Source organism: Saccoglossus kowalevskii, chromosome 9, assembly GCF_978046115.1.
Source record: "Saccoglossus kowalevskii chromosome 9, keSacKowa6.1, whole genome shotgun sequence".
Lineage (NCBI taxonomy): Eukaryota > Metazoa > Hemichordata > Enteropneusta > Harrimaniidae > Saccoglossus > Saccoglossus kowalevskii.
In genome coordinates, this window is record NC_140649.1 from 23,415,715 (window position 1) to 23,436,896 (window position 21,182).

A 21,182-nucleotide genomic window follows, 5' to 3' on the forward strand; every position below is an offset into this window, starting at 1 on the left:
AATCACCTGGACTGCTAATACATTCTCATGTTGTAATTGCATCCATTGGTAAACTGATATATCTGATGTGATATCATAGTCATACCTTTACACTTATTATCACTCCATTCTGTATCACAATCCCCAGGACTGAAAATACATTCTCCTTTTGTAATTACACCCATTGGTAAACTGATAAATCTGATGTGATATCATAGTCATACCTTTACACTTATCACCACTCCATTCTTTATCACAATCACCAGGACTTAAAATACATTTACCTTTTGTAATTACACCCATTGGTAAAATGATATCTATGATGTGATATCATAGTCATACCTGTACATTTATTACCACTCCATTCTGTATCACAATCACCAGGACTGAAAATACATTCTCCTTTTGTAATTACACCCATTGGTACAGACATATCTGATGTGATATCATAGTCATACCTTTAAGCTTATTACCACTCCATTCTGTATCACAATCACCTGGACTGCTAATACATCTTCCTTTTGTAGTTACACCCATTAGTAAACTAACATATCTGATGTGATATAATAGTCATACCTTTACACTTATTACCACTCCATCCTGTATCGCAATCACCAGGACTGCTAATACATTCTCCTTTTGCAGTTACACCCATTGGTTCAAACATATCTGATGTGATATCATAGTCATACCTTTACGCTTATTACCACTCCATTCTGTATCGCAATCACCAGGACTGCTAATAAACTCTCCATTTGTAATTACTGCTTTTGATGAACTGTCATGTCTGATGTGATATCATATTCATACCGTTACAATAATTACCACTCCATCCTGTATCACAATCACCAGGGCTGCTAATACATTCTCATTTTGTAATTACATCCATTGCCAAACTGTCATATCTGATGTGATATCATATTCATACCTTTAAACTTATTACCACTCCATCCTATACCACAAACACAATGACTGCTAGATCATTCTCCGTTTGACATATCAATAATTATTCATTCAATACCTTGACAGGATACACCGCTATATCCATTAGCACAAGAACCCCCATTGGTGCATATTCCTGTTGTTATATTGCATCCATGGGTACAGTGACATGTCTGTGTACATCCTGCTCCATATGTACCAGAATGACAATCTAGTAATATAATTATGACGTCATCAGTTTTGAAAAGTTTAATATGTTCAATGTATTCAACATATCATTAGATTACCCCTGACTTGAAGTCCTCAAATAATGTCTTTTCAGACATATATATCTCACACTGGGATCCAGCAACCACAAAACCTACCAACCATCTGGCAGGCATGAATTGCCTTTTAATTGAAACTGAGAATCAGTATTTGTAGTATTAGCTTACGGCAGTGATTTGCACCCATATATTCCATTACATGTTGAACATACGTTTTGATATTGCTTATTGTAAATAACGTGTGTGCGTGTACATTGTGAGATCTAAACAACATCGAAAGTGCCAATGTACATAGACAGCAGTGTGTATCAAACACCAGAACACTTTGCATTGATGCGCTAGAGGTACAGTGAAGTTATTGCACACCGCTCACATTGTTCACTTCATTGTTTGCATTGTGCGCGCATATACTGTATATTGATGTTAAATTGCCGGCAATACCAGTATATATTTACTTAAAATTGTTGCTATACCATGTATTCCTTGCAAATGTCTACCAGTAAAACAATTGAGACTGTGCTTTTCATCGAAAAGTTGACTTTTCATAAAATACAAACTGAATGACCAACTATAATGTCACACAGAAAAATTGTAATTTATGGAATTAATATGTATCTTTCTACGAATTTGGGTGGTCTTGCATAGGAGTTTTGGTTTCAAATATAAATGTATACTGATTAACATAGTGGGCACGCAGATTTAAGCATTGGTTTATAAAATTATTGGGATTGCTGGTAAAACTCACTTGTACTGTTTGTGGGTGTAGTTGTTGCACTGACACAACAAATTTTACCGTATAATCTGGCCGAAGAATTTTACTGCGAAATGCATTTTGATGTATTTTTTTATGAAGAGGCTATAGTGAAATATTTTGATGGGTCATACATGCCCTAGTTTCCGATTATCACTAATAATGACAACAATATAATTATAAATGGTAAATTAAATATACCATCGTACGAACAAATCGTATACGGTTCCACCCAACACACCAACAAACTATCAAAGCAGTTTTCAAGAAATAATTGATAATAACAAATCTGAAAAAAAATCACGAAAATATTTGCTAAACATAAGAAATGAAAGATATATATTATAGTAAACAGGTTTCTAAATAGTGACTAGCACACCTTTTTGAATGTAAACATCGTTAGTGCGTATTGGTTCCATACCTGTAATTATCAAGTAGTAACCATTGAAAAGAGTGAGGGGTCACAAATTCTGATATAACATTATTGGAATTTCAAACTAATCATTTTGTGGGCTATGTAATAAAGTTAATGAAAAAAAGCTTTGTTGTATTCGTTGATTTATTCAGCCATATTTTCAGACGAATATAACAAACGAATTCCAACTATTTAATTACGTCAAACTGAGATCTGCCAACAAAGCGTATAGATTAGTGTGTAGACCCGAATAATGTAGCAGTCAACTGCGCGTCAAAATAATAACATTAGCATTATCAGAGGTACTCAATTCAATACAAAATAATATGACATGCTACTCAATACAAATGATATTATAAGGGGGAGGCTATATTATGTGACATTTTACAATTTGCTATTAGGTTTAAGAACAATTATACACATATTACCCATCACTTTAAATAAATCTATGAACATTTTTCAAGTCTCCTTGTCTTGAAATCCATAAATGGAATTCAGATACATGTGCACATAAAAAAGATGAGCAATCTTTGAACAATTAGTTCTACTGTATCTAGTGTGTCTTTTGAAATTACCTTCTGTTTGACAATCTAATCCTCCATGTGATGCAAGACATGAACATCCGTATGGATCAGAAACACAGAACATCCTTCCTGTACAAGCTATAGCTGTATTAATAATTGAACATTTGCGCTCACATGACTTTCCCCAATAGCCTCGTGCACAACCTAAAATATAGAAACACTTGTTGACAAATAGTCTAATGCATTATATGTGCTGATTGAAAATGTTAACCATTAAACTGAAACTTGTAATTTTGAAGATTTCAACACCGTGAATGCTGATTTGTTTGAAGAAATTAACATATGATTACGTCATCTTATTTATGCCAGCGTGATTAAAACAATGTTGGGGTAACCTGAACTAATAATTATGGTAAATGATCAAACTTTAATTTGTGCACAGGTTTATATGGCGAAAATTATGTATTCATATTTTCCCAAGTTGCATAGAATGGACATTTTGTACATTATATTCATATGAATCTTACATTTAGTTTGTAACAGGAAAACGCATATAGATATGCAATTATATGAATGAAAAATTAAGATAAACTACACTATAGATAAAACAACTATATATGAAGATAAATTGCAATACATAAGTAAGGTAGAAGTGCCCTGATAAAAGATGGCATTAATGAAACAATGAAATTACACGGCGGTGTAGTAAAAACTACAAATTGAATACATTTGAGAGAAGGGGGCACAACGAAATTTGATACAATAGATTTCTTCCATGGTTAAATAATCCAGCTTAATTAGCTGCAGTGCTTCTACGCCGTGAGCGTTTTACGTGCACCACACCTATGCTCATCGAGAATGCTCTAAGTTGAGTAACGTGCAAATACAGATTCACAAGAAAACCATTACTTTCACGTCAAAGGAATGCTGACATTTATATCTGGTGCGTGGTGAATTGCACTGCAACATTTACTGCGTATTTCCCTATGGTATTTTCCACCAAGCAGTGTATGCACACAAACCCATGCTATTGATTCTTATAATAAAATATTGCATATTTATTACTTAAATATTAAAAGTATACTTTCAGTCATTGTTAAGACTTTTTTGCACAGTGAGATGATTCCTGTCGCACATGTCAGATTGTAGTTCACAGCTGGTTGCAGAACCCCATAATGATGTTGTATGCTTGATGTCATCTCTCGTTCAGTATAGGGCCATTGTGTAGGTGTGACCAACTGTATGGATCCCGGACAGGACTATAGTGATCCAATGATGCAGACCTAGTGGCAGGCATTTCCATCAAAACAGAGTCTAACTTGATAATCTTCATACATGACTGTTTCTGCAAAGGTCTCGCTTTGTTTAACCCAAAAGCACATCCTTTCTTATCGAGCAGTCAGAATGATAATCAGACAATATCGCCGCGAGGGTGATGAATCATGCAGTTCATGTCATTACCGACGCCTAGCAACACAAGCGACAACAATCGGCATCGTGCCAGATTCCCAATAAACAAAACTTCATAGTGCGAGAAACACTAGCATCACCGCACGTATGTCACACAGGATGTAGGTCGTTACGCAGATCATTGACATCTCCACACATGACCATCTTTTCACTGAAAATTCCAGACCCTTTCGCCAGACATTGTGTGTCAGTCATCTAGGAATTGACAACCGATCAACGTAAACAACTTAAATTTGTTCTTTGTCGCTGAATGAGTTGTTGAAGCTCAAGAATGCCGACACAGTTCCCCAACAGCTAAATTACTGACAAACTATGGAAGTGTTAATTTACTAGCAGCACCCAAATTCCTAGCTTGTGTCATATATAGGGGAAAATCTGAAGATTCTACGGTATTACCCGGAGGAGCTTTGTAATTTCGAAAAACATTATACCTCATATAATTTATTTCAGTCGACATAATATAGTGAACGAAAGAACAACTACTCTTCAGAAATATATTGTAATTTTCGTTTGGTAAAATTAGATTTGTTAGTGGGCATAAACAACTTACAATAGGGGGTACAGCAAGGATATTTGGCAACCAATATTTGACCAAAGATAGGACCAAATATTATTACATTAATTATGATCAAATATCACAGACAAAAAAATAATATATATTAAATATGTAGTTATTGGAAAATAAACGTCGACTAGTTAGTTATAAAACCGAATGAACTTTTTAGTGCTCTTTGATTTCTCTAACATGAAATATTGTGATTGTTATGCATTTTTTGTTGCAAATAGAAGTGGTAATAACAAGTAAGCAGTAAATGACGTGCATCTGTACATTTTAGGAATACACCTTTGTAGAGAATGTCATGAAAATTAATCAAAGTTTTTTAGACCAAAAATGATTTTAACTTTAAACTACACTTTTTTATCTCAAAACAAATTTTAAACATGCACGGATCATTGTAAAATACCAATACCAGTCGATATTTAAATTAATACTATATGCATCGTATTAATCTGAATGTCCTTTATATATGTATATATAGGCAGGGAAATGTAAGTAAAGCTGAAAATAATTTAGTTTGGTTTCAGAAATTGTAGAAGTCAGGCTACCTTAGACTATTATTTGCAGTGTAAATACTCATACAGGCAACTAGTTCGAGATAAGAAAACTAATTATCAAAGAAAAAAACGTGATGATTTTTTAAAAATGGCGATGCAACCTAAATCAAAAAAAATTTGGAAGAGTTTGAAATCTAATCGGCCCAGTGTGCAGGACAGTATATCAGAGGTTGAATGGTTTAACTATTTTAATGATTTATTTACCCACTAACCTTGATGGAGAACGAAAATCAAAAAAAGTTTTTCGCATCAATCAAAAACTACATGGATGATTTAGAAGATAACGTAGTGTTACATAGCGAATTTAATGTTTCTGAATTTGATAGGGTTATTTCTTTGGATAAAATTAGGGTAAATTTAAGTAAATTAAAGACAAATAAAGCCCCAGGACCAGATGGCATACCCACAGAATTTTGGAAAAATGCTCTCATAGAAATCCATGAAATGTTATTTGTTTTATACAACAAGGTATTTGGCCAGGGAATCTTTCCTGATGAATGGCGTAAGGGATTAATATCGCCTGTATACAATAAGGGAGACAAGGATGACCCTGGTAATTATAGGAGTATTATGTTATTTAACGTCATAAGTAAAATGTATACAAGTATATTAAGTAATAGGTTAAATACCTGGTTAAAACATTATAATGAAATTGTAGAAGAACAAAGTGGTTTCCAGAATGTTTTCATTTTACGTACTCTTGTGGAAAAATATGTCGTTCAGTTAAAAGGTCGTTTATATCGTGCATTTGTAGATTTCGAGAAGGCCTTCGATAGGGTACATCAATGCTCATTGTTTTACAAATTATCGAAAAACGGTCTCGAAGGCAAATTATTTAATTCTTTATATTCAATGTACCAGCATGTAAAGGCAGCAGTGAAAACTTCCTGGGGGTAACTAACTACTTTAATATTAGTATGGGTTTGCAACAGGGCTCTGTGATTTCACCTCTTTTATTTTGTTTCGACATTCATGATCTTCATATAAATTTTTCGACAAGGTCATGAAACTGTAGTTTACCTGTGTGCTTTGAAATTGTGTTACCTATTGTATGCAGATGACCTCGCTCTGTTAAGTAGTACACTTGTTCGTTTACAACGATTATTGAATGATTTGGCAGACTATTGTTCAAAGTGGAGACTTACAGTGAACCTTAAGAAAACTAAAATTATTGTTTTTTGGAAAGGGGGACAGTGAAAAATGGTTCTGGAAGGGTAAAAGCATTGGAATTGTTTCAAAATATTATTATTTGGGGGTTATACTTTCCAGTTCTGGAAAGTGGTACCAGGCACACAAATATGTTTCTCAACAGGCTAGTAAAGCACTTGTTTGTTTGGAAAAAAAGTTACCGAATCTGGGTTGTCTGCCACCTGATGTTGCTTTTCGTATATTTGATTATGAAATTCTCCCAATTCTCCTCTACGGTAGTGCTATTTGGGGCACACATTCTGATATTAATGATGTGGAGCGAGTACACAATAAATTTTGCAAATATTTACTAAGTGTTAGTTTTGTTGCCACTAATTCCGCTGTTAGGGGAGAATTGGGACGGCATTATCTTAGAGTGTATGTAAATGTTCAAATTATTCGTTTTTGGTTGAAAATAATAAGTGATGTTATCTCCACATATTTTAAAAGAATCGTATAAATTTCAACTTACTATGGCAGGAGCGGGTACATGAAACATGAATTAACATGTGAGAAATATCTCACAAATATTGGTCAGTCTTCTGCAATATACAGAAATGCTTTATGTAGATTAAGGATCTCGTCCTATGCACTACAAATTGAAAATGGTAGGGCCAGTGGTACTCCACGTAACCAGAAGTCGTGCCCTTTTGGCTGTATTGTAATTGAGGACGAATACCACTTTACATTAGTTTGTTCCAAATATAACTACCTAAGGTTGAAGTTTATTGCACAGTATTACTACTCCCGACTTACAGAGATAAAGTTTATTTCATTTCAGAATCAAACCCCATATATACAATTAAACTTTGGTAAAAAATATTTTATAGTATTCAAGTACGATAACTTATGCTTGGAGAGAACACTTAATTATACAAATGTTACGTAATATGATTTTATATTTGTTTTTCTCTTTACATTCCAATCTAATTTATTATGTATGTATCTGTACATAAGGTCAATGGCCACAGTACGAAATAAAGAGATATATTATATATATATATATATATATATATATATATATATATATGTGTGTGTGTGTGTGTATGGGTGGGTGTGTGTGTGTGTGTGTGTGTAAGCAAAATTAAATAATAGCCAGATTTCAAAGGGTGGAAAATTTCACTTGTCGTTTTTTATTTAGTGTACTCGCTCGGTGTACTACACTTATCTAGTTGAAAGATCTTTCAGAGCATATTACTAACATCTGGTCCTAATTATCACAGTATAAATGTCTTACCTGTATTACAGTCATCTCCTGTAAATCCTGGTGGACATATACATTCTCCAGTGTCGGCATTACATATTCCTCCATTATAACATGTAGGACAGTTATCTAGACATGTATCACCACATTTACCATTAGGACAACCTGTAATATTTAGAACATCGTGTGCGACATGTACTTCTGGGCAGTAAACTTAAAACTGCTTTCCAACTTTGCATTAATTTGCAGAAAACCGGTCGATCTGGGTTCTGATAGAGAGTCAGGGCTGACTGAACGTTAATCGCGAACGCTAATTCAATGTGAAAAACCTGTTATTCTTTGTTGTTCATGTATATGGTGACGTATATTAAATAGTATAACAGAAAATGGATACGAGTTGAATAAAGTAATTATTATCATCATAAGGATATCGATAGAAATGTTTGAGTTAAATAGCAGATCGACGAATATGAATGTGATTTTGACACTGTTCTAAATGGCCCAGAGTGGTTCTCGCGTCGGTCCCGACTAACGTGAACTAGTGTAATTCCTCAGTAAACACGAAGGATTATAAATGTCGCCACCGGACGAGATCCTGTAACGTCAAGGTCGTAACTCACTCCTGCAAGTACTAAACAGATCAAGAATCAAGTAGTCTTAGACAATGACAAGCATGTTTCATCTGGTGATTGAACACCACAATAGCTCAGAATTGTTAATCTATGCCAATTACGGCAGCAAAATATGAAAGGTTATACGCATGAATTATTTGCCTCAATAAATTGGTTTATTCATACTAAAGTTGCTAGTGATATATTTATCATATTATCCATCACATTGGATTTGGATAATAAACGGTGTGACATACTATTGATGTTGGAAATAAACACGTTGCTGTATGGTACAAACAGGTCAGATTTGCGCGTGGATGATAAACATTGAGCACGTTCTAAACTGATGTCCCCTCCTTCACACACACACACACACCTTCATAGGTATGTTCGTAACACTTTAAACAGTTCTTGTCGCTTTGACATACATACTAACACATATTGAGAAGAATGCATTTTTGAGAGTTTAAATATTTCAAAGTGCAACAGAACCCGACTCCGTTTACACTGACATTATAATCATTTTCATTTCTTGATTGACTGTAGTGCAATTGGTCACATTGATTAATCAATAACCGACACTAACTCGCTTGCACGATTTTTATTGTAGTTACAACCCCATCTATGAAACAAAGGAAACAATAATTATAATTGATAGCCTTAAACGTTTCGCGCCCGTCGTAAATATTTCACGATCTAGCCATGTTACTGCGTGGCAGAAAAAAAAAACAACTCCTCGAGTGCTGATTCCTTCTCTCAATTGAAAGTCAACTGCAGTAAAAGAAATGTCATAATATTAGCATCAAAATGGCACACAACTAGTAACTTCTCTCGGTAGTTAGACCGCAGTCTCGCGATGACTTGATGCTCTTGCATGATTACAATGAGCCACGCTCCACTGTTGATTATTCATATGATCAAATTAAATTTACACAAATGACTTGAAGTAAAGTAAGTAAACGTTAATATAACTAAAATAAGTGTATAACACACTACATGAGCAGTGGTTCCTGAATGATAACAAGTTGGTTCAACGGTTATTTAAAATTAAATAAATAATGTTGTTGATTTTCTCTAGGCCGTACTATGGACCTTGTCTCTAAATACTATCAAATGCTTTTCTAAAATAGATAAAATATCAAATAGGTGTATCTGGAGGTACACCCTTCATAATGAATATTTGGCCTGTTTAACTGTCTCTACGGTGTCACCTCAAATTGCTACTACAATGCTTAATTCTGGCTCAAGTATTATATTATAAAGTTTAACTATCACTGAATTCAATGTAATCCCTCTGTTGAACAAACGAAAATGAGATTACATGCAAAGTATCTTATTAATATGCATAGTCATGGCCCTAAATCTCATTATGTCTGCACATTATACCTATGCACTGAATTTGATCAAAATCCGTTAACGAGTTTTTTGAGATTTTGCTGACAACCACACCACACACGCATTTATATATATATATATTTAAATTAAAGATTTTGTTTATCCGTTATATTTTGATTTGTTTTTTGATTAGATTACTTTGCCAATTAACTCCCTTCATTTATGTCCTGTCGGTTTTGTTCGCCAAAATCTTTACAGTAATTTAATACTTATGAAATAATACAACACGAATTATTGTACATAATAAAGCAGAACTAATAGTAAATTAGGCAAATAAATTACTTTTTACTGGCTACTGTGTTCCTCGTTTAATATAACAAAAGTATGTACTATATGTATTCGATCAGGTGCACTTCTGTTTTCACGCGATGATTATTATGTGACTGTATTGTACGTGTGCTTCTCAATATGTAAACTGTGAATATTACAGGTGTGTGAATCGCACGTTATTGTCTAAAAATAGTACACCTCTGAATTATGTGTTTTCATTATACCTTATTTATATACTTTAATATAAAATTGTTATTTTTATTACAAAAATGTGAATTGTAATTATCACTGTGAATCCTATTTTTATTATATTGTAAGTCAACTTCGTACATCAACCGGATATGATTATAGTGAACAATACGTTGAAAGTTTTATCTAATTGATTGTGTCATCCTCAACCAAACAGTAGTACATATACATGCGTGTGTTTTTAATACGTTTACACATTTTTTTTGCATAGCATCAACGCAAGATAATTAGTTCCACCTCGTTGTTTTTTAGATGAAAAACAGAGAACCAATAAGTACTACGTCAGACTAGAGACAGTATATATTGCTAAATATAAAAAATCTATACCACAGTAACTTTTGTGAAGTGCCTAGATTTAAATTTGTACTTAGTTATTTATTTAAGTATCAGTGAAAAATACACGTCTTTGTATTTATTTAAATTATATCCAACAAGTTAACTAACTGACCAATTTTGATTTCTATTCTCCGATAATATATACTTTTCATACTATCCAGTTGTGAACACACAGTTGTATTGACTGTTACTTCTATACATAGTTACTATGTGTGACGAAGTCAACTTTCTTGATCACTTTCTATAGTTCCTTATTTTACTTAATGTGAACTATATTAATCTCAATGTCCCAATACAATTATAACATTAAATTGTACTACTTGCCACTTTTTATTATTTATATCTATAGTGGAAACATATCTATTTACTATACTTATCTATTTGTCTGATCCTGTGGCACAATACTAATATCTGGTTCTTGTTATAACCAGTTTAAATTACTTATTTCTACAGATTTTCCTAATATCTTGAAAATCGATAGTTTTGTTGACACGCAAGTGTTAATATCACAGCAGATATAAACTGTCCCTCGTTAATTTAATGGGCTACAGAGAAATAGTTTCACCTCTTATGTGGGATCTTGGCCCCCCATTACCACGCACACAACAGAATTCCAATATATTCAGGGTGACTCCAAATGTACAAAAGAGCGTTACTGGATAATATATAGACCTGTACATACAGAGATAATAAATTAAATATCAAACATACAAAATAATAATTATGCTGGCTGACAGAGTAATAATTATAAATTCATGTTTAATCATCATGATTCATTACAAGAAATTGGAATATCTATTCGTGCGTGTAGACACTGTTCCAAGTATTGCGGCCATACATCAGACTTCGATAATACGGGTAGAGTAATAACATTACTTAAAACAATATTTAAAACAAAATGAACTTACGTCTAACAATTAGTCTCATAAAACCATTTAGTCCGTCTTGTCGTTGTTTTTGAGTAGTATAACATTCATAAATTCCAGCATCTGATGGTTTAGCTGATGTAATAGTAATACTACTTTGTCCATTCCATGCTTCTATATCCACACCATTATGTTTCCATTTCAATTGTGATTCTGATATTGATGCTGATTGTATGGTCATTTTCAGTGTTACATCATCTCCCCAACTCACTGTCTTGGTTTAACTCTCTGGGTATATTTCAGCTATAAAAGAGAAGATAAAATTCTGTTAGTAAATCATTAAAAACAAGAAAATGAAGCACACTGCTGATGTTGATCTGTCGAGCTGAATCGATTTTCGCTATATCAAATATGTTGAGACATCTTCGTAAAACTGGCAGTGCTACGCAGGAGAATCCAAGTGAAACACGGTTTTCATTGCATACCGACGACGGTACAATCAGCGTATACATGTTCTATGATTCATTTATAAAAGTATTTATAAACATTACACATATATGGAACAATATACCATTATAAGTATGTCACCCAACAGCAGCTGTGTTTGTTTTGCCAAAGTGATCTAAATAATGTAACCCCCGAGCCAGAGAGTTAATTCCAAGAAAGACAAAATTGCCTTAAATCCGTCACAGTAACACAGTTTGAATGGTCTGAGAAATAAATATTACTAACTAGTTGTATACTTGTTGACAGCATGTACAAATTAAAAGACCGAATATTATTGTTTCCGCTTGACGCATAGTAGCATGAGAAATATATATATGTGTTGCTAGTACAAAAAAAAACTGATATTCTCCAGCACTGATACACTAGTTTAATGCTGTTGATTGCTGGTGTACTAAAACTTAATTGATTCTAATGTTAGTGCAAACAGGGTCGGGTTCACGTGAGTCTTGAAATACCTGATCGCGACGGCATTGTCATTGTTTCGTGGAATTTTTAGTACCATGTTCGACTAAATATGGCGATTCAGTTCGAGAAAATACTTGATTTTAATGAATTTCAAGCGTTCGAAATTAGAGTTTCGGTGCTCTTTCTAAGAAATGCTTATGCTGCTTATTGAAATGTTGTTCCAATTATGTCTTTGATACTGAAGGAATATTACTCAGCCAATCATGCACTGGATCCCAGACTGCATGGTGACAATCATCACCGGTGTCGTAAGCGGGCGTCTACAAGTGACAGAAGTATATTGTTTGTTAATCCTCTTTCTCCCAAGGGGTATCTCCGTAGGTCTCCCAAAGCGTAATTTTATGTAATCCGTGATATGCCCGAGTGGTTTTGAGGCTCCTGCCCGACATAAAAAATGCGTATTGGGTTACAAGGTCAATTGCTTTTTAATGACCTGTGGTAAACTGATACTGCAGGAACATTACACTTGGTTGGCCCTAACTACTGTAGTGCTCCATCTGGATAGCCTGTACTACCATAAATTACAGCTTGGATAGCTGTGAGTGTTTGACAACTACTTAAATAAACTACTTGGCTGACCGTGAATACCATAGGATGCATGAGGGGTTTTCACCAACTACTAAAATATGCTGTTTGGCTGGCAGTAACTACCATGAGACAACTTTCAGATAACTGATACTACAAATATATCATATTTGCCTGCCCCATGTTCAAGTAGCTTCGCAATGGCTCTGACAGAATGCATATATTTTTGGTTAGGCTCTACATTATGACATCTAATTACCTGCAAAACACAGTACTGCAGGGGCTCTACAAACGTATAATTGTGTATAGTAGTGATATATATCTTGTATTCTGAGGCTTTATCTTCTATGCTGCAATAATAAAAAAAAACATGGTAAGCTTACATGTCATGTACATGTCTTCTCAGTCTCCTGTCAAGACCCTCCACCCTGGGGCCCAATAATCTGTTCTTCAGACTTTTCTGATTCCTCCTCTTCTTCTTCCCCTTGTTCCAACTCTGCCGCCTCCTCTGCCACCTCTGACTGCTGTACCATCACTCCTGCCATGATCCCATCTTTTTCTGGACTCTTGAAGATCATTTTCACTGGTCTGTGTTGTCTTGGGTCTGTCTGGGCAACCTGTGGCCACATGGTGGTAGGGCAGAAAACAGCCCTTGCATAGGTTGATGCTACACTCCTGACATCTGAACACAGTCGATACAGGGCAACCTTTCCTTGTTTTTCTCCCTAACTGAATGCACCATCTGCAGGATGAGCCACGGGAGCGCTGACTATGTACTAAATGGTGGTTTTTGAATGAGCTGATCACAGGTTCAGAATTTCTGGTATGCTGTTTTCGGGATGAAAAACCACCAACCAGTGCCATGCCAACTTCAATTTGGAAGGCTTTGTGCATTTTCTTTGGATCCACTGATTCTTTGTACAGGATCCAGCTGTTGCATATAGCAGTATCCAGAAGGTAGAAAAAAATATACTTCCACCATTTCTTTGACTGGCGCTGGGCTGTATAATAGGACCTGAGTTGGTTTGACTTGTCAACTCCACCCATGTACAGATTGTAGTCATAAATTGCTTCTGGGGAAGGTAAAGAGTATGCTACTTTCCTGCCAGTATCTGGTGAGCGCACAAAACGGGTAACTCTTTGATTCTCGGTTCTATAGCCCTCATAGTATGTTGTCAGTATATTCAGGAGGTTGGAGTCCTTCCATGATATAGCCACCACTGTATCCTTTTGTCTGGATACAAACTGTCCCCTCTCTAAATTTGTTATTGCCTTGTGATTTGAATTTTTCTTGGGGTTGGTACGGAGGGCATTTGGAAATCCCACTCTATCTTGCCTAACGCTGCCAACCACATATATTTCATGATTTTCTAGCAGGTAACTCACCATGTCTACACTGGTATAATAACTGTCAGTGTACAGGACATGATGGCATCCCCTAATGTCAACGATAAGCCTTTCACACAGATCTCTTGTTCTGGACACATCCCTTCTATACTTCTCATGACTACCAGTAATTGACATGATCTCAATCCTGTAGTTGTAGCCTGATTTGCTATCAGCCAAGGCATATATTTTGAATCCCTTAGCATGGGGTTTTCCCTGGATAAAAACTGTAGGTACTCCTCCATAACGACCCTTGTAGCCAACAATAGATTCATCTATGCTAACCTGGCGATGCATGTTGTAACATTCCCGGGAATTGGTGAAGACAGCATCCAGTACTGGCTGTACTTTATACAGAGGCGCTTCTTTTCTCCTTTCTCTGCGTTCTTCATCATTGACTATATTCATTGGGTCAGTTTCTGGGTTGTTACAGTGAAAATACTGCATCAGTTTTTGGTACCTGTTGCGGCTCATAACATTGGCAATGTAGTCATTTCTTATAGCTTGGTAGGTGGACCAGTAGTCTGCTATCTCTGGTTTTGAATCAACACCCATGATGGCAATTATTCCAATCAGTGCACTTATTTCTTCACTGCTAGCTGGAGACCAGAATCTATTCCCTCCATTCTTAGTGATGCACCAGGTTGCATAACTGTTGGTTTCTTTCCATAATCTTTTCACCAGGGATCTTGGAAAGATGGAATAGAAAGCATCAATGGGTTTTGCACCCTCACCCAAATCAATGCTTGGTCCAGGTGTGTTACCAGTGAAGGGCTGTGTATGGCGTTTTTTTAGCATTGTACTCCATCCATCATCATCTATCCTACTACTGTCGTCTTCAGACTGAGAGTAGTGTGCTGGTTCAGTATATACTGTTTTCCAGGTGTTTTCTATAAATTTGGCATTGTGGTTACGTAATCTTAACCGTGCCATCTCTTCATCTTCAGATGAAAAACCACCTATTTCACTCCCTGATGAGGAATCTACTGGAGGTGGTGGGGATGGTGAGGACATGTATGAACCATCATCATCGTCAGAAGTACTGCCATGTACCAGGGCATGGCTTACAATTATCCCCTGCATTTCTGGTAGTGGTTGCTCCCTACTTTCTGATGGTGGTGGGTCTATATTTTCTGGTGGCGGTGGGTCTACACTTTCTGCAGATGTGTCATTGCTTGTATCCATCTTTTCCTCATTTTCAATGTCACTAACAATTGCATCTTTTTCAATATCCCCTTTTTTCTGCTGTTTTTGTCGCACTTTCCCAGACCTGGTTGTTGAAGGCTCTGTAAGGAGAAGCTTTTCTGCATCAGTAAGCTGCAATGAGGACATGCTTCATGCAAGTGGCTCACAGTTGGACCAATTCCTGTAATAACAATGAATGAGAACCCACTGTTACTGACAGGAAACAGGTTTCCATGCATATAAGGGAGGGTGCAGAAGGAAGGGCACTTGGATAGAGAAATCAGCGTGTCCTCCTGCAACTCTCCTGGACACCATAAAATAAACGCCATGCAAAGGAATCACACATAAATGACAGTAGTGCATATCAAAAATATTTGCATTCTAGCAGAGCCAACATGTAGTTATCAATTTTTCATACCGCCCCAGTATGGATATTTTATAGTGTGGATGAACCAAGGCTTTTATATGTGTACTTGCTACCAGCAGAGTTGAACTGGCATGCACTCAGGCCATGCTCAGTGGTATGAAACAGTAGCCTCGTGTATCCATTACGGTATTTTATGTAGTTAGCTTTGACTGATCAGCACTCAGGCTATGCTCAGCGGTATGAAACAGTAGCCTCGTGTATCCATTACGGTATTTTATGTAGTTAGCTTTGACTGATCAGCACTCAGGCTGTGCTCAGCGGTATGAAACAGTAGCCTCATGTATCCATTACGGTATTTTATGTAGTTAGCCTTGACTGATCAGCACTCAGGCTATGCTCAGCGGTATGAAACAGTAGCCTCCTGTATCCATTACGGTATTTTATGGAGTTAGCCTTGACCGATCAGCACTTAGGCTATGCTCTGTGGTATGAAACTGTAGGCTCGTGTATCCATTACAGTATTTTATGTAGTTAGCCTTGGCTGAACTGTACTTACCAGTTCTCAGCATGAGCTGTGTACGGGTTTCTTGCAATTCAATGTAGACAAAATTCAACGGGAGAGCTGACAAAAACACGTCCTGTTTTATCCTCAGGAATGCACCAAATAAACAGGATTAGTGAAAAATATTCCCTTGAGTCACCTCTATATGCTAACATGGTTGGCTGCAGGATATATGATATCCCTGACCCAGGGGTGCTGCCAGACCCCACATGTTCAAGACTGCATATTTCTGCAACTTGGGCAATGAACCAGTGATCACTCAATTACATTTTGCTGCACTGTGGGAGGTAATCTCAAATTAGGTTGGGCAAATCACCGGCTACTAAAAATTACATTATGGGAGAAAGTAATCAACAGTTGCCAGAAGTCGCAGTATTTAATATTACAAAAGTATTTAAATCCGTATAATATATTACCCAACAGAAAACTTTTAATCAGTAATCAGTGTTCATTATAATCTCAGAGAACTTATGACGCTCCGAAAATGCCTACAAGCTTTGAAAAAGTAAACTGAATTAATGTTGCTAACCGACAATTATTTTATTATTTATAGTTTAAATATTACGTAGTTTGTGAAAAACAACTACCATTCCAAATGGTATAACCTAGAATTCTCGAAAAAGTACATGCGCCAACGCATTAAAAAAACAATACTCTATCTTTGACCTAGATTTTAACAATATGAAAAACTACAACAACAAAGCATTCAGAACATTTTTGTGGCAATTCCAGTCGATTTGAACTGATTTCCACTTCGATCGGGGCACATTAATTTGGCAAAAACAAATATATCACGGTCAACATCAAAAGTACCGAGCATATGACGTGTACCAACGTAACGATACAAATTTGTCCAATTTCGGTTAATATGAGAATTACCTGCATGTCATCCTGTATCCAATATGTAAACTACGGCGATATAATGGATATACAGACATCCTGTAATGTACATATAATCTCAAACCCGGATTACAATGCATTCATTCTTATTACTAAATATCTTAAAAAATACGCAATAGAATTTGGATTGTGGTCCCAGAAAGATCACAAAGATTCATGTCTTTTTCATTCTGTGCATGTTTTGATATTCGGTTAACAGCTCAATTTAGAATCAATAGAATAATAGCCAATAGAGTGGCCAATGTGTAAAAAATGGATTAAGTAGAGGCAAATCAAACTTTGCATATGTTTGTCTCTAACGCATACTTTTTAGTTCAGTTAGTGTATCCAGGAGTCCGACCGCAAACTTAAAAATTGTCTATGACTGACGGACATTAATGATATAAATAGTCTATTCAAAATGTACTAGTTCTAATCCGTACTTATTCGGACAACTTGCATGTAGCTATCGTAACTCTAACGGACGATCATATTGCTCGCAACCTACAACAAAATATAACTGTCGATTACGTCATCACCGGTATTAGCAACACCTCAAATAACATTCAATTCACCTCCTATCTTGGTAACGTATAGCTGTTTTCAAATCATTATGATTTACTCTAATTTTGTTTGAATTCTATTTTAATTATGCCCAGTGAACTGCAAAACAAATATGACACTTTCTCTCACCTACACTTGATATTATCCTCGCCAATACCGGAGCAATGTTTCTCCATGGTTGTGGTGTTGTGAAATTGTGAAGAAAAACAATCCACGAGCTTGTACTTAATACAAACAGTTGCAAATTGACGACAGAACAGAAATTTTAGCCTTCAAAGGCAATTGAAAAAATTGACCGGAGTACCTGTTTTCTCTGAAACATCGGGCCATTAATAATTAATTTAAATAAGTTAAAATAAAGGTAATGAAAGTGAATGATAAACATATTTGGGTCTAAAGTGGCGCGACATCATAAGCGTCAAACCAGCGAAACTCCCAAACGTCTGGTCACTCACATAAAAACGAGATATTGTTGGTTACAGCGCAAGCATATGAGATCCCTTGGGCTTAGCTTGCAAACTCTGTGGCTATTTAACCATAATTGGAAAAGGGTTTTACCAAACTATTACCTATAAAAGTAATATGAATACTGAAGACCTAAACTATGTCAACAACATTGATATCTACTGTAGTTTACAATGAAGATCACCAACGTAGAAATACACGCCTTCGCAGATGCATAGAAGGAGAAAAACTGTGGTGCAATTATTAAACTGCGCATGTTTTTCGCAAAATCCAAAGTCACGTCAATTAACCGTCAGACGTCAGCAAGAATAACGTCGACAGAAAATAATGATAATAATTTTCATTTTTAAAGAATACTCTCCGTATCCTATAAGATTGCTCTACGTGTATTAGAAGATGGCATTATAGTTTAGCGTCAATAACATTTAAATTATGTAATAACATTTCAAATTTAGTATAAAGATTATATTACTATAGTTGTATGCATACAAACAATAACAATAACATATTATGCTCACCTTGTGATGGCACTAGAACGGTTTGTAACCTGAAACCTGAATGATCACAGTAGTATACACCAGGTAGATCATAGCCTGCTGGGATGGTCATCCTCCTTGCATAACCACCCTGGTTTAGATAAGACACGCCACTTGGTAGTGCAGCCCCTGCACCTGTATCTATTACTCTACCAAATGTAAATGAGGTTGTTTTATCACTACCAGCTGAGTACCCACCAATGACAGTACTCGCAGTCTTACTTGGTAATGCTTTCATACTAAATAAGGTGATATCCTTATACGCAACTGGTGAAAGAACAACAAAACACTCATGAAAAAGTATCAAAATAAGAATATGTGATAAAGCCTCAACATCAATATATATAGAGGGTGGTGGATATTATGGCTATCGCCGAGGTAGTCGTGCTATATCTAACATACACACCGAGCGATGAATTGCAGGGAAACACCCCTTATTGTATAATGAAATAACCTAAAATCAATTGTATTCTCATTTGAGGTCAATATTGTTCGAATTTTCCATAGAATCGTTATATACATATGGGACAAATAATTCAGATTTCAACCAATCAGATTGATTGAAATATAACCCAGGTGATTCTAGGAGTGGTGTGATTCGCCTAACTGGCTATTAAGGGATATAGTTAAGGAGCCCAGAAGCATGTTCTCTCATTTTGGCATTGTTGGGACAATGAGTATTTTCAGACGTCAATGAGGACGAGTTGATCGAGGCTACCCAGGCTGCCGAGTATCTGAATGAACTTGACTTGGAAAACGTTAATTTGTAAGATTTGCATATTCCTAGGGTACGTGATATCCTGCTCTTTGATTATTATTACTACGAACACCTTTTATTGATATCAAAAAACTGAATGACATGTCATTTATATTGTTTCTAGGACATCCACGTGGACGTTTTGCTGATCTTGTGGCAGATTCGACAGTACGAACAGTTGCTAAAGATGCAATTCCTACAGTGACGCAAACTGTGGGCACTTCATGTATTCAACGAATGGGCCATGATCCGCAATAACACGCATATGGAACGCAATTCTGACGAGCACGTGAAAATCCTGCAAAGTTTCGATGTAATTGATATAAAAAATGTTATTATTGGTTGACTAAATTTATTTTAGAGGTGAGAAAGGTAGACGGAAATTGCTACCAAAAATATAACTCTCGCTGGTTATGGGAGTACATTACATAAAGTTACATAATGTTTACAACTGTGTTTTGAATATTACTCTATAAAAAATCGATTGATTTCTTGTTGGTTTCAAATCATTGTAATAATTTTGATCAGTCATGATGTAATAAGTATTCATAATTGTTTCTTTTTTGCATGTTTATTCGTAGGTAGGTAGCGATATAATTCCTAGGCTTCACCGCGAAATGATATCACGACCGTATCGACGGAGTGATAAATTTAAGGCAAGAGATGAAGTCGAGTGTAATTTCTGATATCCTGTCGAGAACCGAGGGTGGTCGATCCCCTTGCAATGCAAGATCGCCCCACTACGCGGTCATTCTCGAAAATATCGCCCACTTTTTCTATTGTTTAAATCACTGCCAGATATGTATATCGAATATTATATGAAGTCAATTGGCTGTATCTATAACAATGTACGTACATGTAATGGGCAGTTTTTGATAGTGTGTGTAAACTATCAGTAAGTTTCAAAGTTAAAATATACAAAAATGGTGCGCATGTGCAATATATTTAAATTAAAGCTGATTGATGTTTCATATTTGGCAGAATTAGAAATTGGCTAAGATTGGACAATTAAATAAGACATTAATCCGGTGAAATGACTGTTTGAATGCCGTCGTTTTATTGAGATAAGTGCTATTTAGTAATAACGGAAACGTACGTGGCCTTGATAGTAACATTGGCTGCGTGTCGTAACTGATGTGCATAGTTGTCATATTATTTAGAATGACACATAACTGTTGAATAATTCCTGAATTATAATTTCTGGTAGTTTCAGATGTCAACTAAATTGCATCTGTCTCGTACGTAATTTTAAAAATATTTTCACATAGTTTCTAGTGGCGGATTATTAGTTTAGAATGCACTATGGGAACGTCACCAGTTTCACGGGTCATTAAAAGTGATGAGAAGCAAGCGCTAATCCAAATTAACAGGTATAAAGTTCACTCTCTTCATATAAATCAAC

At 35.7% G+C, this 21,182-nt stretch overlaps 1 protein-coding gene across 1 annotated transcript in view; it reads right to left on the reverse strand.

The window, feature by feature from the left end:
• Positions 1-21,182, reverse strand: part of LOC102807833 (uncharacterized) — a 150,327-nt gene that overhangs the window by 116,584 nt on the left and 12,561 nt on the right. Inside the window, 5 exon segments of the mRNA XM_085504016.1 lie at positions 1,040-1,132; positions 2,929-3,081; positions 7,889-8,020; positions 11,625-11,885; positions 19,006-19,290. Of these exon segments, the coding sequence (XP_085360142.1) occupies positions 1,040-1,132; positions 2,929-3,081; positions 7,889-8,020; positions 11,625-11,885; positions 19,006-19,290 (924 nt within the window).